This window comes from Leucopleurus acutus (assembly GCF_964270905.1).
Source record: "Leucopleurus acutus genome assembly, chromosome: 2".
NCBI classification, from domain to species: domain Eukaryota; kingdom Metazoa; phylum Chordata; class Mammalia; order Artiodactyla; family Delphinidae; genus Leucopleurus; species Leucopleurus acutus.
This window is the reverse complement of record NC_139143.1, coordinates 18,645,991-18,671,168: the sequence shown is the minus strand read 5'-3', so window position 1 is coordinate 18,671,168 and position 25,178 is coordinate 18,645,991. Positions and strand designations below refer to the sequence as shown.

Genomic DNA, 25,178 nt, shown 5'->3' with positions numbered 1-25,178 from the left:
AAACTTTAAAATTTTGTTTTTAACTTAAAACATTAGAAAACAGTTTGATATAATTTTGTGGAAAGATTTTTAACATGAATTAATTTTACTTTTGGTTTTCTGCCTCTGTAGGCAGCTACTCCTCTTAAGACAATGTCAGCTCCTTCTTTGAATAATACTTGTGCTACGTCTGAGGATTCCTTGGTCCTTTACAACAGAGTGGCTGTTCAAGGGGATGTGGTTCGTGAATTAAAAGCCAAGAAAGCAGCAAAGGAAGATATAGATGCAGCCGTAAAACAGCTTTTGGCTTTGAAGGCTGAATATAAGGAGAAAACTGGCCAGGAATATAAACTTGGAAATCCTCCTGCTGCGACAGTACAAAATGTTTCTTCTACATCATCATCAGATATTCTGGAAAGTAAATCTCTGTATGATGAAGTTGCTGCCCAAGGGGAGGCGGTTCGTAAACTGAAAGCTGAAAAAGCCCCTAAGGTCAGTATCCTGGAATGAGTTTAGACACATTGTAAGTAAGCTTATGAGGTCAAACGACCTAGGCTAGTCTCATCTTATGAGATATGTTGTCTATAGACTGTCCGACTGAGTATTTTGACATAACAGTCAACATTTATTGATACGTGCTATCTGCCAAGCTCTGGAAATATTAGTGCGAGGCAGCTTACCATGTAGTGGGGGCGTGGGGCTGAGTAAGAGCCATGCACAGACTGTAATCCTGTGGGATATGTATAAATGGCTCTCAGAAGTGTCTGTGTCTGTAAGTGGCAGGCCAGGGGGAACAGTTATAAAGCATATTTAAAGTAGTCCTGAAGTAGAAGAAGCCCTTTAAGGTGAATGACTTTCAGAGGAGGTACTCTTAAGTGTAGATCTGTGGTTCTCAAGCTTTATTGTGCATCAGAATTACCGGAGAGCTGGCTAAAACACAGGCTGCTGGGCCCTACCTCTTGAGTGTCTGCTTCAGTAAGTCCAGAGCGTGCAGAGAGTGTGCATTTGTAAAGAGTTGTTCAGGTGGTGCTGATGCCGCTAGCCTGGGACTGGGTGTAGAAGATGCACCAGCAAAAGGTCAAGGGATATTCAGGGAATAATGAGTTGTCAAGAGGTTTCTGACCAGTGACTATTTCAGACTTTTTGTAGGGGAGCCCTCAAGTGATACCACATTTTGACTGAAGTATAAATTTCATTCTCGTTTTAACGATATCTTTAGGCAAAACATTTAGCCAAGTGGGTGGTAACACTGAGTGTGGAACAGGATTGCTTGTTCTAAATAAGAGGCAAAAGGAATGGCATCTGGGATAGAGAAGAATCAAGTTTAATAATCAAGACATGTGGTTCTACTCAAATAGTAGCATAGTTCTAAAACATGATCAAACTAGTAGTGCTGTAACTGGATAAGCTACCAAAAACTGTAGAATCTGGGCTGTGGCATGAACACAGAGAGGTGTGATGAACCCCCGGGCTTGACTTATGTGACTGGAGGAGATCTGTTCTAAAATGTTCCTGGGGATCTGTGGTCTGGTCAACATCCTGGGCTTTGGTTGGAGAGTGATTAAGTAACTTGAGGTTGTAAATTCCTCACCTCATTAACAAGTTTTTCTGCATCTGACCCTGTCCCCTAAGATACTTTCATTCATGGACATTTGACCTCTGCTGAGGAGAGCAAACACTTTGGGGAGATCTTGGGTTTTGCTCCAGAAGTTATTATTTTTCTGTCTCTTCATTGTGAAGTGTGAGAAATCTCTTCTCCTTTCTCTTTAACGAGCCTGTTGAAGTCCTGCATAGCTGTGATGCTCTAAAACAGCTTTGCTTCAAGGAGTAAAGGCTGGTAGGTGTATGGGTTCGGCATATAAACCCTTGATATTTCCTATCCTGTGGTGAGGTTAGGAGCATTTTGTACTCTCTGTATATGTCATACACTAACTATGGACCCTTTTCTAGATATAATTTGAGGGGAAGGGCTTTGCTCTTTAAATTCCTTCATTCTGAGTAGAGTATGTGATATTCTGTGCTGATTCTTGGTCAGCTACTTATGTGTGGGGTAGTAACAATGGCAACCATTATACTCAGAGCAACAGCCAACTCTTATTTCCCATCCTGTTGGGTTAATGGATTACATTCATAAAATAGCACTGCTGAAGTTATGAAAATCAGCCTGTGGGTAAAAAACTCTAAATTTCTTTGTAAATTGGGCAGGTACTTTCACTAGGTGCTTTTTGATAATGATAAATGTGGTACTGAAATGAATCTGACTTCAGTGTAGTTTAACCTACATTTATTGAAAGCCTACAATGTACCATATCTGTGTTTCAAAATATTACTTTTATATATATATATTTTTTCGTTCTCTAAATGCTAACAGTAGTAAATTGCTCTTTTTTCCTAGAGAACCAACACAGTTACTCTGAATGGAAGTGTTATGTAGACTATATCTGGCACTGTTCACTGTACATTACTATTTTTGCATTTAATCCTCACAACACCACATACAATAATATTCAGATAATACTCCTTTTTTTATTTGTTGGTTTTAGTAGCCAATGAGAAACTACTTTCTGAAGTGAATATGAATGTAAAAGTAACTTCCTGAAGTTTGCAAAGCATGGATTCCAATTTTGACTCATTCCCAAGTTATTTCCAGTTAGAGACATTCTAAGCACCAGAGTCATGGTTTTACTAGTTTGTTATTTATTAAGCAAGTCTGTGCTTGTTTTAACATTAATAATTTCTCTAAGCCGCTTTATCATTCCATTTCCTATGTCATGTTACTACCACTGAAGTAAGGAAAGTGGTCGGCTGAGGTTTTATAGTTACAGGTTTCAACGAGACTTTTCTTCCTCTATTCGTTCCTCCCCACCCCCTTTTCTTTTTCAGGATCAGATCGGTGATTCCGTGCACGAACTTTTAAGCATGAAGGCAGAATATAAGCATAATGTAGGCAAAGAATAAAAACCTTCAAGTTCACCCTCAGTGCCCCTTCAAGTCCACCTTCTGCTCCCCTTTCCTTTTCCTCCTGCCCATAGATTGTTGCATTAAAGTGGGGATCAAGCAAAGTGTGAGGTGGAAATCCAAGAACACACCAACTATTTAATAACTCTTACCACTGAGTTACTTTAATAGTTAAGGCCACTTTTCACATTTTAAGTATTAACTTTGAAAGTTTTAAAGTTACAGTTCCAAAAAATAAAGTTTTGATTTTGAACAGATTCCTCTGATTTGAAATTTGAGTGTTGTTTTTTTTTTTTTTTGAGTGAAGTGTTTTGAACATGAATTTATAGTATTTCTTGAAATGGGAGTCAGAAAATGGTAAATCAAAGGTTTTATGGAATACTATGACACTTCAGACTCCAGGATAGAGCTTGGCAAACTGTGGCCTGCACCTGTGTTCCGTAAGTAAAATGTTACTGGAACACAACCACACTTACTAGTTTACATATTGTCCATGGCCGTTTTAGCCCTGTAATTCCAGAGCTGAGTAGTTGCAACAGACTTGCAAAGCCTAATATATTTACTGTCTGGCCTGGGCCCTTTATTATTGAAAAGTCTTTCCCTTAGTGGAAAGACTTTTCAGAACCTTTATAGTTAAGGATTTAAAAAATTGAAGTAATGAATGGCAGCAAAATCAGATGGTGACTACGTTGAATCAAAATAATAATCCACAATTGTTTCGTCTTGTCAAACCTCATCTGTGTCGAGGGGGTGCTGGTCACCTTTTACTTCTGCGCCTGCAGCATTTTAATTCACAGCACCTTGCATTTCATGCCCCCAGGAATTCATCTTAAATGTTTCACCAACCTGTGCTCTTTTGTATTTTACACCAGTGTTTTTGGTTTTAAAACCCAAATCACAGTTTATCAAGAAAGGAAACACATTGTTATATCCCTTTGTCCATTAAACAGGCTGTTCTGGAAAACCACTACTCCTCACACCCACCCCAAATAGCCTTAAGAATTCTCAGGCCAAAAAATAAATGTCGTAGGCGGAGAAAATGAGAAGAAACAAACCCGTCTTTCCCTTGATGGTTTTGAGCTTCTTGTTTGGAATTTGTGTTAGTGGGTTTCTGCTATATTTGTATGTGGTACTTAATGCAAACTTAAATTTGCTCTAAGCAAGTATAAATCCAACCATCTTGTGAAACAAGACATTTCACAAGACTTACTTCAGCTGAAGGATCTTCTAGGAAAATCAGAGGAGTTTGTATTGATTTATTTGTGTCAGAAAAGTAGCAGATACATTGTGATGTAGGTAAGTGAACCAGGTGAGAAATGGCAAAACAGGTGTTCTAATCCAGGTTGACTGAGGAGTCTGGGCCCTTTCCTGTGCTGTATTGGTTCCTGGGATCCAGGTTCACTAAACCGGCTGTTTCTTACAGGCTTAAGCTAAACATAGATTTCTGATCCATTGATTTAGAGAAAAAATGCGTTTCTTTGAAAACCTTCAAACTTTAAGTTTGCTAAATCTCCAAGCAGACTTTTTTTTTTTTTTTTTTTTTTGGCGGTACATGGGCCTCTAACTGTTGTGGCCTCTCCCGCTTCGGAGCACAGGCTCCGGACGCACAGGCTCAGCGGCCATGGCTCACGGGCCCAGCCGCTCCGCGGCATGTGGGATCTTCCCGGACCAGAGCACGAACCCGCATCCCCTGCATCGGCAGGCGGACTCTCAACCACTGTGCCACCAGGGAAGCCCCCAAGCCTACTTTTTCATATGATACAAGCTTCACACTCCCTCTCCCACATTTGAAAGACTCCCTCTTCTGATTACCATTCATCACCAACCTCTGCCCCCGCCCCCCCCCCCCAGTGAAGTGAGAACCTTTGCTCTGGGGAGTCGTCATTAATGTGTGGAGGTGTAATTCCCTCAGCTGTGTTAGTGAGGAGCAAAGGTGGGTGACTGTGAATAGAGTTGGGAAAAAAATACAGTTTGAAAGAAGTATTTTTTAAAGCTTTTTTCACTGATCGTTGAGGTGCTGAGGCCATTTTGAAAGGTTCTGTTCTTACTATTTTGAATTGGTTAAGTTCTAGGTTTTTCTTTGTATTAAAGTTGCCACCTTTCCCCATGGGGAAGTGTTTCCATCTAGTGGCTGCCGCAAAAACAGTTTGTGTACTTTTCATGCATTCCAACCAGGTGTGTTCTCGTCCATTTTCTACATTTCCAGTCATGTTTTAAATCATTCTTTCAACGTCATTTTTACTTCCTCAAATTCCCATCTTAAACCTTTACTGAAGTCTTTTTGTAGGCTGTTTCCATTCTCATTCATCCGCATCAACAATTATTTATTGAAAACTTTTTTCTTGTCTGTGTTGGCACATGTTAGGTGAGTTTAAAACAGCCTTTGTCCATTAAAGACTTAAGATCTATTAAGAAGTGTTTTTTAACATTCTGCTGTTGTGTAATCTTGTACTACTGAGTAGTACTATCCAATTTCTCTTTGTAAATGTCTTTTGATCCAGAAAACTAGAATATTAAAAGAAATTATTTTTTTCTCATTCTATGAGATGTATTCAAGTGAGAATCAAAGACCTCTTTTGAAAAAGCAGTGTTCATGGCATGTTAGTTAGTAGGATTAAAATGAACGTTGAAATTTAGATCATTGTCTCATACCTTCTGTAATGCGGTGCATACTATTGTGTTCAAGATGAAAGACTCTAGAATAAACCGTAGATTAAAATTCTCACTCTACCACTTACTGTATAACTTTGGATAAGGTACTTAATCTTTCTAAGCTTTTCTTCTTTCTTCTATAAAATGGATCAGGGTTGTTTTGAGAATTGAATAAGATGGTCCATGTAAAGCACTTAGCATAGTATCTGGCACAGAGTAAATAGGCCATAAAATGATAGTAATTATGTTTTATATTGATAATTCTTTCAAGAATCTTTAGGTACCTTCTAAATCATCAGATAAGACTGCATAGCAAGTAGTATGATTTCACTGTTTTGAAAAATAGCCTGAATAATTTAACTAATAATAATTTAGTTGGAGAGGATATAGACATATATAATTTTACTCCACTTTTAGAATATTTCATTCAGTAATGAAGTGGTTATTTTCTCCTTTATAATATTTCAGTTTGTAATCTTGCCACACAAGGGTTTTTCCTTTGTGAAATGTGTGCCATCTGACTTCAAACTCTAGTCGATACCTGCTTATAGTATAAAATGGAACTTCTTTCAAATAGGCCTCTTTTTGTAGAAATGGTTACAGGAAAGTCCCTTAACTATTGGATGCCATTTTCTTTCTTTTAGCTGATGGAAGTTTCTTGATTCTTGTGTGTCTGATTGACTATGTTCTTTTTCTTAGGATTTTGTTGTGGAAACATTCAGTTCTAAAGACAGAATATAAACAAGAGACAGGTCAGGAGTACAAATCAGACAACCTACTCATTTCTCTTTGCAATTTCTCCTCTTACCTTTACTTCCTCTGTGATGCCTAGTGTGGTAGACGCTAACAGGCAGCAAAGCTGTATCATAAAGCGTTAGACAAGGAAATGTCAGTTGCTATTTTGTACATGCAAATTCTTTGAAGGTATACCGGTTCTTCCTGTGTTCCTTTGACCCCCATTTTAGTATTCTTTCTGCTTGTGTTGGGTTCCTCTTAGCTATTTGGAGCACTGTTAGAACGTAGCCATAAAACTTGGATAAGGTAATTGGGAGGCACTTTTTCTCTGTTTTGATTGATGCCTTGACTTTCCAGTGGTATAGTATATAGTATATAGTGTAGTTTGTGGTTAGATGGTATCACCGTTCAGGTAAGGTGTCCAGCGTGGGCCCTTTGCCTGTCCTTCTCTGCTGAAGTCACAAGTGTCTCAGTTGGGCTGAGTATTTCATTCTTTTTCATCATAATTCTGTTGAAGTATCAGAGGCTGATATATATAGCTGAATGTCTAATTAAAACCTCAACATACCTTCTCATTTCACTGTAAATTCTTAAGAGTGATGTAGCTATTCTTTAGTAAAGTCCATGCTGTGGGTTTTTTTTTTTCCAGTGCTGTATTTAGTGTCTGTTTAATAGGCTGAAGAAAATAAGGATTCATACAGGCAAATTCTGATTTTGTAAATTCTGGCTCCACTGTTTACCGTCCCAGGGCTTGGAAACGGACAGTTTGCTGGGGTGTTCTATAATTTGTCTGTTTACATATGTAAAGTGTAAAGTCATTTACACTTTATGTATGTGCATTTATGTTTACTTTTATGATTTGTATATAGATTTATGATCTTTATATTTTGAACTTTTCTTTAGCTTTCATTTGCTATTTTAGGATGATGATTTAGCTCCTTTGTGCTTGGGTTTCTCCATGATGATTATTTACAGGGATATTTTGGTGGTAGTTAATGATTTTTAATAATCATTGAAATTTTCAGAAATTTCAGAAAGCGTTAAATACTTTTTTTATTTTTCTCTTTTATCTCAGGCTAAAGTAAATGAAGCTGTAGAATGTTTACTGTCCCTGAAAGCTCAGTATAAAGAAAAAACTGGGAAGGAGTACATTCCTGGTCAGCCCCCATCATCACAAAGTTCAGATTCAAGTCCATCCAGAAGCTCTGAGCCTCGTGGTCCAGAAACACCAGAAGCCAAATCACTTTTTGACAAAGTAGCTACTCAAGGAGAAGTAGTTCGAAAACTTAAAGCTGAAAAAGCTTCTAAGGTTAGTGTGGTATTAACGTTTGTGTGTTTTTGTTTCTTACACTACAGGCCGCTTTCTTTGCCTGGAACCCTTAGTGTCCCGTCAGATCTGGCTAACTTCTACTCATGATGTCGGTTCTCAACTCTTTCATCTTGCCTTTTAGAGAAGCGTTTGTTGATCCTAACCCCCATCCCCCATCCCCCATCCCAGCTAGAGTGGCCTGGTCATTCTCATGTGACACTGCCTTTCTCTGACATAACACTTAAATCGTTTAACAGCTAGTTTAATTGTTAAGTTGTCTGTTTCTCTCTCGTCTGTAAGATCCTTGAGAATAGGGACCTAGACCATATCAGTGCCTGGCATACTGTAGGCCCTCCTCTTTGTTTGACTCATTCTCCTAAAGCTCCGTCAGTCTCAAATGGCAAGTTTTATCTTGAGCTCTAGTATAGTGTGCGCTAGTTGTGTTATCTTTATAGGAGGAGGATATGTTGGTACCGATTCAGGTGAGTGGAAAACAGTAAGTCGTTATAGGTTTTGAAGTTTAACCAGTAATATAGAAACTTGATTACTGTCATTTTTTATAACTCTGCAATGTTCAACTTATATAATTTAATGACTCAACTTAAATTACAGTAGAATACATATTATATCCTAGTGCTTTCTAATAGGACTTTCTGAGATGATGGAAATGTTCTCTAACAGTTCTGTCCAGTACAGTAGTTACTAGCCGCAAGGACTGTTGAGCCCTTGAAATGCGGCTCTGTGACTGAGGAACTGAATTTTAAGTTTTATTTACTTTAAATTTAATCAGCCACATGTGGCCAGTGGCTATTCTTTGAACAGTGCAGTTATAGTACAGTTTTTTAATCAGTATTTTCCAGTTCTGTTTCTCATGCTCTTTTATTCATTTTCAGGAGTGTGTATTTAACATTCTCCACCCCTACCCCATACCCTCTGCCTTTGTGTTTTCAAATCTGCTTATAAAGCGTTGGACATTGATGCTTAGATAGTGATTTGAATTAAATGCTCTCTTCTCTGTTTCCTCTTTTATTAAAGGATCAAGTAGATACAGCTGTACAAGAACTCCTTCAGCTGAAGGCACAGTACAAGTCTCTGACGGGAGTAGATTATAAGCCTGTCTCTGCCAATGGGGCTGAGGAAAAAGATAAGAAAAAGAAAGAAAAAGAAAATAAATCTGAAAAGCAGAATAAAACTCAGAAACAAAACGATGGCCAAAAGAAAGACTCTTCTAAAAACCAAGGAAGTGGGCTGTCATCAAGTGGACCAGGGGAAGGACAAGGGCCTAAGAAGCAGACCAGGTAATAAAACGTGGAAACTTCATTGGAAGTGAAGCAAAGTTTTGGATGAAGTGAACTTTTAATTATTTTTTTAAAAAAACAAATTTTGGGTAGTTTGACTATCACATTAAATTGGAGAATGCTAAAGGTATAATGTCAGCAGATAGTTTTTGTTCATTTTCTGTTTATTTAAATAGGTAACACATTCGTTTGCTTGGTTCAATAATCTTAGAATATAAAGAGTTCAGTGCAGTCTCACTCCTATGCTTCTTTCCCATCTTCCCAGTTCCTCCTACCACCATAATGAATTGGTAACCACTGTTACTAGTTTCTTCCCTATGCACTGAGAGATTTTCATTTGCTTACACAAGTAAAAACAAATATGTATGTGTGTGTGTGTATATATATATATATTTTTTTTCCTCTTCTTTCTCCCTTGTAACACAATTGTTAGCTTAGCTGTACACGTTGTTCTGCACTTTAGCAGATTTTTCAAATGAAAATCTTTTGTGGGGACTAAACGAGAACTTTGTTCTCAATAGGCTTTTAAAATTGGTTAAATATAAAACAAAGCTGGTTTAAAGACAGCACTGTGGAATAGATGGTGTTTCAATATCTTCTAATCCATATGAACAATATGATTCCCCCATTATCCACATCCCAAAATTAGAGTGAACTTTATGTGAGGTTCACTCTAAGCTGAACCTAAGTTAGGCTGTTGTTAGCAGCTACTATTTAGAGATACTTTGGTGTTAGATTTGTTTAGCTGAATTTCAAATTCTGCCTCTCATCACTCACAGTATACACGCAGTGTCTCCTCAAACGAGAATACAACAGTTATTTTCTTGCCCATTGACTGGGTGATCAGCATTATAGAATAGTAGAAGTGAGAATAGAACTTCTCATTTTTTACCTTCTGACTGCTTGTGAAACGGCCAGATTTCATGTAGGCATTTTGTTGAGATGTATCAAAGTGAAACAACAGAGAATTCAAACATAAATACATTAAGATTTTAAGCCAATAAAGCCTTGTTTGTAAACTCTAAAAAGATGTACCTTTTATAAAACATAACTAACGGGTAGATTTTTCTATGTGGATCATAAGACCACAGTTTCCTGAATAATGGTTGGTGTTTCATTAAAAAGATTATTGTCTAGAATAGTTTTTTTTTTTATTTCTTAGAGTTTATTGCACAATCACCATCATTAATGACTTCAAACTTTTTTTTTAACATCTTTATTGGGGTATAATTGCTTTACAATGGTGTGTTAGTTTCTGCTTTATAACAAAGTGAATCAGTTATACGTATACATATGTTCCCATATCTCTAGAATAGTTTTTTATTGCAGATCTAATTTATTTTGGAAGCATCTGTCTCTGCAACTTTTATTTACTGTGGTTAAAGGAAAAACTTATAGAAAAAAACTTACATGTAAGGATATATATATACACACTTATGTATTGACACATGTATACATATAGCCATTGTCTTTACTACTTTTTACATATTACTTTCAATGAGACACTGATATTACTAACTATATTTTTATCTGGATTGACACTGGCAAAAGATTCTTTTTATTTTTTAGTGAGAACACTATGTGAATAGGCTCTGTCTTTGCTACAAATACATCTCCTTATAAAGAACTTTGTGAAAGGAATGTCTGCATTAAAGTCATAGCTTTTGTTACGCTTATTAGTTTTCCTAGCTTTTGGTGGATAGCATCACACGATCTTTTAAGAGATGATTGAACTGTTTTCTAGGTTAAAAACATCATGGGAATGAATATAGAAGAGATGTAAATATAGAAATAACTCAGACTGAAGGAAAACCAAGCTCTTTTGAGGTTTAGAGGTTTATTTCCATTCAGCCACAAAGCAATTGCTGGATGAAGAGATTTGTATTTTTTATATCTGCAGGTTGGGTCTTGAGGCAAAAAAAGAAGAAAATCTTGCAGATTGGTATTCTCAAGTGAGTATGGGTTCTGTTGATTTTTATGTTTTAAATTCCTCAAAGGCTGCTTTATATTTAGATTCTAAAATCCAGACACAAAGTAATAATGCATATTGCCTTTAAAATACATAGCATAGTCATGTAACATGTCAGTTTTCAAAGCAATGTCACAGAAAGTATTGAATTGAGAAGTAGCCCTATGAGATAGTCATTATTTGATTTCTTGTTTTGTTTTTTTGGTGAGGTAAAGGGATTAGTCCTAAGTCACAAAATAGTAAAACAGCAGAAGCAAGGTTAGAATTCAAGTCGTCTTAAGAATTTAGAGCCCTGGTGTTTCTCAGTCTAGAATGATCCATTTTACACGCACATTAAGAGGATGCACCAACAGGGGAAGCCTCCAGACTTGAAGCTTGGCTATCATACTCTTGGCACTTATACTATAATTTTGGTTCAATTTAGGCTTCATAGACTATATTTTTCTTTTAAAAAGGTCATCACAAAGTCAGAAATGATTGAATACTATGATGTAAGTGGCTGCTATATCCTTCGTCCCTGGGCATATTCCATTTGGGAATCCATCAAGGACTTTTTTGATGCTGAGATCAAGAAACTTGGTGTTGAAAACTGCTATTTCCCCATGTTTGTGTCTCAAGGTGCATTAGAGAAAGAGAAGACTCATGTTGCTGACTTTGCCCCTGAGGTAAGTTAGCCTGCTTTATTTATTTTTTGCAGTTTTCTGTCATGAACTCAGAAGTATATTTTCAGTTCATACTTGAATAGTAATTTAAAAGGCAAGTTACTGCAGCCAACTTAGAGAAATGTAAAGCCATTTAAAAAAAATTAGATTTCTTTCATCAGGGCAAGTCATGATTCTTTTTGTTACATTCACTAATTAACTGGCTTTTACTTTTCAGTAAACATTATAAAGACAGTAAGTATCTACCTTTTCTCACAGTGAACAGAAGCAGTTACTTTAACTTGCCTTAATTGATATAGCAAAACTTGAAATAGAGTTTTGACTATAACTGTGCTCTTCCTCTAAAGTGCTGTTTTAAAAATGTATGAAAAATGATTTCATCTTACTAGGTTGCTTGGGTGACAAGATCTGGCAAAACAGAGTTGGCAGAACCAATTGCTGTTCGTCCTACCAGTGAAACAGGTGAGGATGGGCCTTGGAACACAGGAGAAAAGCTCATTGAACATTAGAGACAGCTTCTAGAGTTGAGTCTCACCTTTTATTTTGTGATATTTATAATGCTTATTGATGATATCAAGTTTAATGAATGTTGATGAAGATAAATGCAGACTTAAGTGGCATAGAATTTTATTCTCTGTACAATATTCATTGTGGAGCTGTTTATCATTAGGATAAAGATTTTTTTTAAAGCACTTCTAAATCATTTTTAATTTCATGCTCTAATTTTTCAGAGCTTTCCAAGAAGTTTTATTCTTAGAATAGTTTTTATTCTTGGAATTGATTATAAAATTGCAAACACTAATGTTTACTGCCTTATTTTCTTCAAATTAGTCATTTTAATATTACATTTGTATTTATATAGGGTTTTTATAGGTTACTAAGTGATTTCATTTACACCTTGTATTATTCTAACAGTAGTGTAGTTAGGAAAGTAGGGACAGCTATTGTTATTTCCATTTTGCAGGTTAAAAAAAAGATCTCTGAAGGGTTAAATGATTTTCCTAAAATTGCACATAATAAATGGGAGTACCACTTGGAAATTTTGAGTCTTTGGGCTTGTCACTGTCTCCAAAGGTATTATCTATCTTTAGAGTTAAGGATTGTTTGCTTTTTATTTGATAACTTTTAGCGATACTCTTGTATAATAGTATATAATGATGTATTATTAAAATTATGATACCAGCTTTTTTTCACATACCAAATTGGCAAAGTTATATTTTGTTTTACTAATTATAGATAATCCTGAATGGGCTATGATAAGAAAGGCACCTTCACTTAAATTAGCAGTTGATGGCAAGAGGTTTCAGACCCTGGGTAGATGCATCAGATAGATTTAACCTAAATTCTGTTTCTAATGGGTAACTGTGCTGGATTCAGCAAGTGATTTAACTTCTCTAAGCTCAGCTTCCACGTTGTCAGTATTGAGATCATGATATCCATTTCATGGGTTGAATGTGAGGATTGAACAGGATAATGAAAGGAAAGAACTTAACATAGAACACAGTATATACTATAAGATGTTCACTTAGTGTTTTTAGAAGTAAAACAGCCAAAAAGCTATAAAATTAAATGTAAATCTCATTGTGAAGAAAATAAAATACGGTCAGTTTTAGGTGGACTTATTCCCTTGACTAATTCGTTTGATGGAATACAATACCGTTCACTTACCTGCACAAGCACAGCATTTTAATTCCTATTAATTATGTTTCCTGTTTAACACTAACCAGCCTTCAAAGGGGAATAGAACCTTTAGGGACTAACTGCCTGTATTTTCCTGTGTCTTTTCAGTAATGTATCCTGCATACGCGAAATGGGTGCAGTCCCACAGAGACCTGCCCATCAGGCTCAATCAGTGGTGCAATGTGGTGGTAGGTGCACACCCCTTCTTACATTCTTTCATTATTCTTCTTATTCATTTAAACACACACACACACAAACACACACATTCTTTTTCTTGTTTTTATATTCAAAGGATTAGGAGTATGGAAGCATTTTTGAAGTATTTTGGATTACAATTATGATTTCTGATTACTTACCGTATAAAGTTGTTACCAAAAATTGAAAAGCTCTCTCTAAAGATTAAATTGTGTTCTTGCCTCTTCCAGCGTTGGGAGTTCAAGCATCCTCAGCCTTTCCTACGTACTCGTGAATTCCTTTGGCAGGAGGGGCACAGTGCATTTGCTACATTTGAAGAGGCAGCAGAAGAGGTATAACAGTTGTCTTCCATATTAATTATGTTCTAATTCTTTGTCCAGGCTGTGCTTTTTTCCCCCCTGCAGCTGTAAGTAATGCAGTGCTATATATTTACATAGTAATCATTCAGTAAATAACTGTAAGTTGAAATTTGGTCTGATCTCAAAATGACATTAAAAGATAATTTCCTGGTATAAATTATTTTGTTCCTTAAAATTTATGTATCTGTTAAAAGAAAAAACAAGTTAATTCAAATGTACGTGGACTTAAGAAACTGCTTACTGAAATTTTATTAGAAAATGTGCCGTTATAAATTTTCAGATGAAAATAGTTTTGGACTTCAATGTGTAGAAGAAATTATAATCCCATGGGTGAAATTAATGATTCTTCAGGAGATTTTTACCCTGGTTACTGTGTATCTTTCATAAACATTTATTTTCTCTTGTATTCTAAAGTTATTTATATTTTAAAAAATTATTCCACTTATTTTGCATACTGCTTTGTTGAATATTTTAATAAATTCACACTGGCTGCTTTGACCTTTCCATAAAAAAAAGATTTTTGTTGTTTGAAGTGCTTTTCCCACCACAATTAGTTTTCTTTTATTTTCTTTTTTAATACATTTATTTTATTTTTGTCTGCGTTGGGTCTTTGTTGTTGCTGCGTGGGCTTTCTCTAGTTGCGGCGAGCGGGCGCTACTCTTCATTGCAGTGCGCAGGCTTCTCATTGCAGTGGCTTCTCTTATTGCAGAGCATGAGCTCTAGGCGTGTGCTTCAGTAGTTGCGACATGTAGGCTCAGTAGTTGTGGCTTGCAGGCTCTAGAGCGCAGGCTCAGTAGTTGTGGCGCATGGGCTTAGTTGCTCTCTCGCACGTGGGATCTTCCCGGACCAGGGCTCGAACCAGTGTCCCCTGCACTGGCAGGTGGAGTCTCAACCACTGCGCCACCAGGGAAGCCCCACAATTAGTTTTAAATAGTACAGTTTTTATAGACCTATCATCAATAAATATACCATAAATTTGAACACTTTTCATTTAAAACGTTACAGGTTTTGCAGATACTTGACTTATACGCTAAGGTATATGAAGAACTCCTGGCAATTCCTGTTGTAAAGGGAAGAAAGACTGAAAAGGAGAAATTTGCAGGAGGAGACTACACAACTACGGTAGAAGCATTTATATCTGCCAGTGGAAGAGCTATCCAGGTATCAAACTGCTGCATAGGATTCCTAGGTGACTATAAGCATAGCCCGTGGGCAGATCTGACAAGTTTCTTCTGTCATCAGAGAAGTAGACTCTTAAAAATCAGTATATCACATGTTTTCTAAGGCCATATTATAATTTCAGGCCAATCTGTCCCATTCCCTGTAAATCTCCAAGGTCAGTTAAATCAAGGCTTATATCTTGAATTACCAAAGCATGGATTTTTAAAACACCTTTGTAATTAAAGTAACTCCTATAAGAGGGGCTGCTCATAGCTGTATGCTACTATATATTTTTTGACTAATCTTAGTCTCTTTGTTATATCAGTTATGCTTTAAAAACTTATTTAATATAAAAAATCAGGGAAGGTAAAGTAGGTCTAGTGCCATTTTAAGGTGTGTGATCTTACAGTAATTATTTTCAAAGGCATTAATAGGTTATCAAAATTAAAAGATGTGTATCTCTATTTTAGGGAGCAACATCACATCATTTAGGGCAGAACTTTTCTAAAATGTTTGAAATCATTTTTGAAGATCCGAAGACACCAGGAGAGAAGCAATTTGCTTATCAGAACTCCTGGGGCCTGACAACTCGAACTATTGGTGTTATGACCATGGTTCATGGGGACAACATGGGCTTAGTATTACCACCCCGTGTAGCCTGTGTTCAGGTAAGGAAAATATTTCTGTTTATCATTTCTTTTATAAAATACAAGCCATATTTAGCGAAGAAAATTTTAAAGTGTGATTTTGTTTTTCTGAGTGTCATTCAGGTAGATTTAGCTGATACAGAAACAACGTAGAATACAGTCTAGACCTTGGTATTGTGTAACTATGTATATTACTTGTGTTACTGTTTTTTAATTTTTTTACCTACTTTATAAAAGTTTTAGAAATTATTTTTTGAATAATGGTTTATAATAGGTTAAATGAAAAACAAATGTATTTCGCATGGACAAACAATATGCAGCTGTTAAATAGTGCTAGATATTCTGCGTAGATTAGAAACCATCCAAGTTGATTTGTGTGAAGGCTTATAGTCACTAGGAGGTTTTGACTCCTGGATACTGTGTGGTGATGTGACTTCATTACTTCCATATACTGCCCCTTTGTATAAATTTGTGATACTGTGCTGGATTCTAGGTGGTGGTTATTCCTTGTGGCATTACAAATGCACTTTCTGAAGAAGACAGAGATGCTCTGATTGCAAAATGCAATGATTATCGAAGGCGGTTACTCAGTGTTAATATTCGAGTTAGAGCTGATTTGCGAGATAACTATTCACCAGGTTGGAAGTTCAATCACTGGGAGCTCAAGGTAAATTCTTCAGTTGCATATTTTACTCCCATGCTCCCAATTTGGATTTTTGTTACGTTAGAATTAAAGTGATCGTGAAGACCTTGTTTATGGTTAATAAACCTCATATGGTTGTTACTAAAATGTTTATATCAAGAATTCATAAAATAAATACATTATTTAAATAGTAAGACTATCAGAATAGTGGTGCATGGGCATCAACTAGCTGTCATTGTTACAGCTAATCAAATCAGAGATTAATTTCATACTTGGTTTTTCACACCACATTGTTTCACAGCGGTTTGTTAATTTTTATTTTGTATATTCAAGACTAGTCTAAATTCTGGTTTAATGTTTTTGATATAACTTTTATTTGCTGCACATTGTCATTAATAGATGATCTGTATTCTTTATTCCATTTTTCAAACTTCTGGGATTTAACTTTTTTTCTTATGAGACAGGGGATCTTGTTAGAACTAGCAATTAGGAGTCAAGAATTTATAAACTCATATTACAGGCAGTGGGTAAGAAGGTGTAGTGACATTGCAGCTTCAATCTTTCAAATATGGAAGCTCAGTAATACTGGGATTATTCAGTGTACATGTCGGGTTCCCAAAGTTGCTAATCTTTATCCCCTTATTTGTTTTAAATGGCCCCTAAGATAAATCTCTGTGCTGAAGAATAGTAGTTATATTGATATTGCTTTCCTTTTTGTAATATATTTTTTCCTTTAACAAAGGAAAAAAATATATTACTCTCCTACCTTTAATGAAGACTTTAAAGGTGAATATTTTCTCTGTAATTTCCCTTTAATTGCAGTCTTTTTTACTTACTTTGAAATAGTGGTTGTGTGATTGCAGTAATACCTTGTCTAAACCCATTTGTACTTGCCTGAGGTACCAAAAAGAAACCTGTTCCTTGCTACTAGCTGGACTGAAGGGGAAGAACAAAAGTCATCCACACTTACTTCTGTGTCTCTCCTCTTTCCCTTGCTCTTTCATCTCCTTCTCCTCAGACTGACTTGACTTTGTCTCTGTCCCTCTTCTTTGCAGTACCCTGGTGAACCTGTACTATGTGGGGGAGGTACCTTAGTGTGACTTGGCTCCACTGCAGCTTCCTTGTCTACAGTAGTTAGGAAAGAAACCAGAGTCCCTAAGTCCTAAACTTGATGCCGAAAATTAAAGAACACTGAGAAAGAGAGTTCATTAGCTAGTGAAAAGCACTGCTAGTGCATTTAAGGCCAGGAATTTCCAAGGAAAGAAAACAGTTTGGGAGATCTAGATTCATATTTATTCGATAGTGATTCACTTTGTAAAGTGTGTGCACGTGTGTGTGTGTGCGCGTGTGTGTGTGCGTGTGTGTGTGTGTGTGTGTGTGTGTGTGTGTGTGTGTGTGAGATGTATGTATTGTGAGGCTCACCCAGATTAATAAATGAGGTGTATGGTTTGGTTGCCAGACCTAGGACCCAGCGACTGACTCCCATAACTCTTCATTAGAAAATAGGGGAAAATGGGAAATAGAAAGGGGAAAATAATATGAGTGAATTAACTACTTTTTTTTTTACTGTATTGGATGATTAAGATAATTTTGTATTGCTGTTGAAAAACAAACAAAAAACAGGAGTCCCTTATAAGTAAATTCATAACTAGTTACTTAGATAAACTACCAATAAAATACATGCCTCTTGTATGACTTGGCCTCAGATGATCTTTCCACTTTCGTTATCAGTTATCCCCTTTCATAGATCTTTTCTCTCTTCTCAGTCTGTTTTTCCACCTCTCTGTCTTTGCTTGTGCTGTTTCTTCCACTTGGGTTACAAAATTGGTTATCATGAAACAAACACAAATTTACAATAAAGGAAGTACAGTACAAAAATTTTTTTACTGCCTGAACCATTTGAAAACAAGATGCTACCTTGATGCCCCATCACTCTACAGACATGTTCTCCTTTATAATCACAATAAAGCCTATAAAATCAGGATGTTAACATTGAGACTTATTGCCATCTAATTCTAGGACCCATTCAGGTTTTGTGAGTTGTCCAACTAGTGTCCTTCATAGCAGAAGGATCTAGTTCAGAATTATGTGTTGTATATAGTTATCATGTCCCTTTAGTCTCTTTTAGTCTGGAATAGTTCCTCAGTTTTTCTTTAGTTATCATGGTCTTGACATTCCTCACTAGCTTTTTGCTTAATTAAAATTTTTTATGGACCCGTGGTTTCTGAGATTATTCAGTGGGTTATAATCTGTTACTATTATTATTTATTTTGATGCTCAAATTTGTCTTCGATGGGACCAGTAGGATCCCTTAAAGCTAACGTTTGTGTTCTTTAGCACGTCCTTGCTTTTTGGCAGAAGATCTTGTAGGGTTTATCTTGTTTTCTATCTCTCCCCCAACTCTGCAATTAGCCATGTATCTAAGAAGCCCTGGTTCTTTTTAGGAAAGAATGGTATTTAGTGTGGGTGTGCCCATCACTTTTGAGCTCTCACTGCTTCCAAGCCTTCTCAGTAGATGGAGGTATGGAATGCGTGTGCGTGTGTACATACACACACACACACACACACACACGTACGTACGTACATACATGTATTTACATCTATTTTTCTGTATCCATCTATGTAATTTGATAACCGTGAGTTCACACTGATACCTTCAATTCCAGTCAAAACCCACATGACCCAATCTAGTTTTCTCCCATTCCGTATTTTAACTCTCTTCTCTGACAGTGAAAAACCTAGCTCCAGTTGTCCTTAGTATGTTTATTTGATTGGTCTCCCTGTGTTCATCCACTCTCTCATTGCTGTTGCCACCCACTCCCCTGCATGAATGCCCTCCTCATCCCTTATGGGCTCTGACACCCCGTGCCAGGCTCTTCTCCTGTGAAGATGCCTTTTCACCCAGCTGCAGCTTTGAAACCTTGCTCTGAGCTGTCCCAGCTCTCCCCTTTTCCAGTACAGGATGTAGTTCTACTGCATTTTATTGTCATGTCTTTTTAGTTTCCTTTAATCAGAAGTAGTTCCTCAGCCTTTCTTTGTCATTCATGGCATTGACATTTTTGTAAATATAGGTCAGTTATTTTATAGAATGTTCTTCAATTCTGATGAATTGACTCATTAATTTTTGCCTTCTCCAGTAACTTTTCTTCTCTCTTCCAACTGAGGATAGTTTCTCACTTTTGATTTTCTGTACTGATCTTTGTTATTTGTATGCATGCCTTATTTACCGTGCAAAACATGAAGCTTCTTGAGGACAGGATCTCTTTCTTATTCATCTTTTAAATCTCATTGCACTTAACACTGTTTCTTACACATGCATGCGTTGCATGAATAAAGAAAACAATAAAATAATGTAATAGTATACAGTATTTTGTTCCCAATAGTTTATAAAATCAGTCTTCTCTAGGGGTGATTTTTTCTAGAGTAGCATTTAAATTTTTTCCTTTGACGTTGATTTGGGGGACCACCGATCAGCTAAACCGTATATAGAGTTTTCTGATTTAAATTCAGAAACCCCAAATTAGTTTTAGAGGGTGGCGCAGTGGTTGAGAGTCCGCCTGTCGATGCAGGGGACACGGGTTCGTGCCCCGGTCCGGGAAGATCCCACATGCCGCGGAGCGGCTAGGCCCGTGAGCCATGGCCGCTGAGCCTGCACATCCGGAGCCTGTGCTCCGCAACGGGAGAGGCCACAATGGTGAGAGGCCCGCGTACCGCAAAAAAAAAAAAAAATCGTTAAAAACCTACTGTTTGTCAGGTAAGGTTCCATCCAGGCCCTAAAAGTGAGGTCTCGCTAAGCCTTAATCCACTCACAGAACAGACTCCTTATGTGCATTAACAAGGATTGAACATTCCCAAGGATTGAACATTCCCAAGGCTTAAACTTGCGTACGGTCCTTAAGCTCCTCTGTAAAAACCGTAGACTACTGGGGAATGGTTCTCAAAGTGCAGTCCCAGGACCAGTAGTCTCAGCATCACCTGAGGACTTGTTAGAAATATAAATTCTCAGGCCCCTTCGCTGGACCTACTGTGATCAGAAACTCGGGCGGTGGAGCCCAGCAGTCTGTGCTTGGACAAGCCCTTCAGTGATTCTGATACTCAGGTTAGAGCAGCCAGAGCTAGGGCTTCCCAACCAAAGCACACCACGTGCCATGAATGAGTCAAGGATGTTCCAAGGTGGCTTGGGGTGGCTTCAGCCTCAAGCCTTCTGTATTTACCCCCATGTGCCATACAAGTGTAATTTTCTATGTGTGCGTTATGGGAGAGAAGTTAGGAACACTGAGCTAGACAGCTGCAGCCAGCCTCATGGTTCCCCGTTAAACTCTTAGCTCAGAACCACTCGGGCAATACCTTCTTTCCTTAGGTTTATGCCTTCTCATTGGAAGAGGTTTCTGTGATATCTCAGGAATGTTACCTACTTTTTAAAGTGGTTTGTTTCTGTCTTTGTTTTTTGGATTTTTATGAATTCTAGTAGGTAAAGCCATGGAATAAGTCGATATATTCAATTGGAGACATGCATGTATTATGTTTAACTGCCTTTTTCCTAGGGAGTTCCGATTAGGCTTGAAGTCGGGCCACGTGATATGAAGAGCTGTCAGTTTGTTGCTGTCAGACGAGACACTGGAGAAAAGCTGACAGTTGCTGAAAATGAGGCTGAGACGAAACTTCACGCTGTTTTGGAAGACATCCATGTTAACCTGTTCACCCGGTCAGTTCCTTAGAGTTGCTTGTGTCTCATCTTCACGTTGTGCTCAGCCTTTGAGATGTATACCAGGGAATCCTTGATTGCCCCTAGGGAAAGTACTCTCCCTCGGAACTCTCATGGTTCTTAATTGGCCTTTCTCTTTGTGTTTTTTAACTTGTATTATGAGTGTTTTTCTATATGCTTTCTGCTCCCTACTAAGTTTGCAGTGATGGACTGTCTGCCCCATGGAGTAATTTGGGTTAATTTTAGATCCAGGCTTTCATGATATATAAAATTTGAGGGACAAAGGCATTGATTCTCACCTGTTGGATACACATTAGCAGCACCTGGGAAGCTTTTCAAAATACTTGTGCCTGGGACTCTCCCCAAGGGATGTTAATGTAACTGGTCTAGAGTGGGCCTGGCACCTAGAGTATTAAACGCTTCCTAGGTGATTATGATGTGTCACCAAGGCTAAGAACCTCCTGATTGGGATTGGGGGTGAAAGGTGAGGGGAGGCCTCGGGGCTGCCCTGACCTCTGGAGAGGGGACTTTTAGAATCACAGATCTCAAGGCAGAGGCGCTACAAGATTGGTGGCATATGTGTGGCACCCTCTTTTCCTTCCTACCCACCTGAAGCAGAGAGGAAGGCCCATGGCCACTGGGGATAGAGGCTCAGTTTCTAGGGGAGAGTAGTGCCTGTATCTTACTGTTTATCTTCTAATACCTCGTGCCTGATTCATATTCATGTTCAATAAGTCTTGCATTTAAGGAGTGAACCAGTTTTAGCCTTGGCTTTGGTGCTTATTTATGTGATTTGAGGCAAGTGATTTTGCTTCTCTTGGCTTGCTTGTCCGAAAATGCGAATGATAATACATCTTTTGAAGGGTTACTTCACGGATTTATTTGGCCTACAAATTCATAATTCACGTGAAGTTCATCTGAACACAGAACAGGTGATACTGTCAGAGACGAAAGATTAGAAAGCTGCCTGTCCTTGTTGCTGCCATTCGAACAGTGCTCTCAGTGCAGAGGTTCTTTTCCAGAGATTCTCCTCAGGATCACCTGGGAGCTTTGGGAGTAGAAACTTACCTGAGCCTCGTACCTGGAGATTCTGATTCATTAGTTTTAAGATACCTTCAGGTCGGGCTTCCCTGGTGGCGCAGTTGTTAAGAATCCACCTGCCAATGCAGGGGGCACAGGTTCGAGCCCTGGTCCGGGAAGATCCCACATGCCGTGGAGAAACTAAGCCCATGCGCCACAACTACTGAGCCTGCGCTCTAGAGCCCGCGAGCCACAACTACTGAAGCCCACGCACCTAGAGCCTGTGCTCCACAACAAGAGAAGCCACTGCACTGAGAAGTCCGTGTACCAGAATGAAGAGTAGCCCCAGCTTGCTGCAACTAGGGAAAGCCCGCGCGCAACAATGAAGACCCAATGCAGCCAAAAATAAATAAATAAATTTATTTTTTAAAAAAGATACCTTCAGGTTATCTGTAATGTTGAAATGCTCTCTCTGTGATACACTTGTACACCCTTGGTTGGAAAACCACTGCTTTAGTGACTAAAAAGCAGGGTTTTTTGTTGACATTTTTCTTCAGTAAATTTATTAATGTAAGTTGCTAAAAGGTGCATTTTTTTCTCTCCTTGAGGCTTCAGCCTGGGAAGTGGCGAGTTCCTTCCTCTGCATCTCACTGGCTATAACTTAGTCACTTGGGCCCACCTCACTGCAAGAAAGTTGGAAGAAAAGGAAACAGATTTGGTGGACAGCTAGCAAGTTGCTACCAGGGTCCATACAAGTCTAGCCCTGAGGTTCAGAAAAGAAAAATACACCTTCTCTTCCTTGGTCACCACCTCATGTAATGTGTGACTCTGAGTGTGGAAGAGAATAATATTTATTCCCATTTCTGAAACCTGAGGTTCTTACAAAAGACTTACGTAGTATGTGAAAATAGCTCGAATAATGTATATTTACGTGTTTTTCCTTTCTTAAACATTTTCATGCCTTTGTATTTGATTCTAACAACAATTTGATATGGTAGTTAGATTTGAATATTTTTCCAATTTTGTAGAAGGGAAAACTAAGACCAGAGAGGTTTAAATAATAACCCAGACTCTTGTAGGTAATACGTGGTAATGCCAGGAATTAGAATGTTGATCAGTAGAGATTTAATGGCGATTACAAAAGTAATTGTTACCTGTGCATGCTTGGCAAATTCTCCATTCATTTAGTGTTCACGATTATGCAGTGATGAGCTAACTGAGATTTACTGAATGTCACTGCTAGAGACAGAGTTGAGGTTCATATTGAATTCTTCTCTCTTCCAGGTTGTTATTCTTTCATTAAATGATGCTATTAAAAAAAAATCTTTGTCATATTAGTAAGAAAAAAAATTTATTCTTTTCTAATTGTTTGATAGGGCTTCTGAAGACCTTAAGACTCATATGGTTGTGGCTAACACAATGGAGGACTTTCAGAAGGAGCTTGATTCTGGGAAGGTAAGAGACTTCTGCAAAGTTTTGAATATAAACATATTTCAGTAAATGGTGTTTTAAGACTCACTGAATTTATGCATGATGTTAATCCCTTTTTCAAAGCCTGTCACACAAAAGGATTATATATTACTCAGCATTACATACTCTTGTTTTCCACTGTCTTTCCTGCAGCATTACAACATATCATTTTCGGATAACACTGTAAACTGATTATGTAAAAGTTTTTTTCTCATGCTCATTATGCTGGCTGAACAAAATTCATTCTGTATGACCCCTAATATTTTTATTATTGAAAAATTTTGTTTTCTCAGTTTGATATAAGTTCCTAAAGTAAGCATTGTTCTAGTTTTAGAAGTGTAATGTGCAGATTCCTAAAATAAGGAAGGCCCGTTTTATTCTCTGAGCATATATACTTACCCAGATCTTAACTGATTGAACTTTCTGAATAATAAGTGAAACATATTACTTATTTCTAAGTCTGTTTTTGAGAATGAGTGTGTACTTCTGGAGTCCTTAAAACCACACAGGTTTCCCTAATGGCTCTTTAAGATTTTATCAGCTTTGTGTGTTGTGTATATGCAGATGTTGCCAGCCGAAACTTAATTTTCATAAAGAAGAGGTCTTGATTTGCAAAGTTATTAATTCCTGGAATGAATCACTTATGAACTTTGGTGCACGTGTTTGATTATACAGCCAGTCCTGTGTCCCCAGGTTATAAATGAGAAAACCATGGACCAGAGTCTAAATAAATTACCCCAAGCCGTACAGAAGCAGACCTGGTATTAGAATTTAGATTTCTCTTCTGATTCAGCTTAACACATTACCGACTGGGGGATTTTTGCAGAAACTAATGCCTGTGGCTGTAATATGTCTCTGGTCAAAAATGTGTTAATGTACATTCCTCTGTATCTTTTTTTTTTTTTTAAATTCATGCTGAGGGTGTAAGACAAAATTTTGCTTGGCTTTGTTCATTCCCTCCTAATATGTCTCTTATTGCATGAGCTGAGAAAATGTTAATCTCTCTGGCTCTCAGTTTACTAATCTGTGAAATGAGTACAAAATCCCCTTCAGATCATAACTCTTCAGTATTTAGCCTTCTGTTATTCTTGGTTTGTAATCTTCCACCTTTCTGGTGTCTGTAATTTGCTATGTGACTTCAAACTATATACTTCTAATCTCTATTTCTTCTAGCCCTCTGCCTAGAGAATGGATAGCCATCTGATTCCGTGTATATTTTTCCTTTCACTCTAATTTATTTTTTATAATTTTTTGTTCCATTAATTATTGACTTTTAAAATTTCCTTTATTATAGAAACACGGTAGTCACTTTTGCAGTACAGTCTTAAAGACATTGCATAAGAGTTAATAAGTCGATAGAGTGTCAGTTAATCCATTGCTGTCAAAGAAATGAATCTCAGCAAATATTAGTGGAATCATATCTTTTATTCTAATATTAGATAAGCTACAGGAGAGATTTCAACATCTCTACTGAACCAGAATATAGTATTTTAGTTGTGTGTCCAAAGATCGTGTAGAGACCAAGCAGATTTTGTTTCTTGTATTCAGTAGTCAGTTTCATCCCTCATCTCACCTCACGGTTGGTCAGCTTAGGTATGTTGACTGACCATCAAGCAAGCTTTGAGGCTGTTGTTTATAAAGGTGGATTTACTGGGAGGGGAGAAGGAGGAAGGGATCTTCAGAACTTGAATGTAGGTGAGAGTTTGATTTTCTTCTCTTCCCTGTTGGTATAAATG

At 37.5% G+C, this 25,178-nt stretch overlaps 1 protein-coding gene across 1 annotated transcript in view; it reads left to right on the top strand.

Moving 5' to 3' along the window:
• The window catches only part of EPRS1 (glutamyl-prolyl-tRNA synthetase 1), a 68,851-nt gene that overhangs the window by 39,820 nt on the left and 3,853 nt on the right, over positions 1-25,178 (top strand). Inside the window, exons 18-30 of the mRNA XM_082833833.1 lie at positions 112-471; positions 7,400-7,633; positions 8,669-8,931; positions 10,832-10,883; positions 11,356-11,565; positions 11,952-12,024; positions 13,351-13,430; positions 13,668-13,769; positions 14,802-14,957; positions 15,428-15,625; positions 16,098-16,271; positions 20,792-20,952; positions 23,349-23,427. Of these exons, the coding sequence (XP_082689959.1) occupies positions 112-471; positions 7,400-7,633; positions 8,669-8,931; positions 10,832-10,883; positions 11,356-11,565; positions 11,952-12,024; positions 13,351-13,430; positions 13,668-13,769; positions 14,802-14,957; positions 15,428-15,625; positions 16,098-16,271; positions 20,792-20,952; positions 23,349-23,427 (2,142 nt within the window). The remainder of the gene's footprint in view (positions 1-111; positions 472-7,399; positions 7,634-8,668; positions 8,932-10,831; positions 10,884-11,355; positions 11,566-11,951; positions 12,025-13,350; positions 13,431-13,667; positions 13,770-14,801; positions 14,958-15,427; positions 15,626-16,097; positions 16,272-20,791; positions 20,953-23,348; positions 23,428-25,178) is intronic.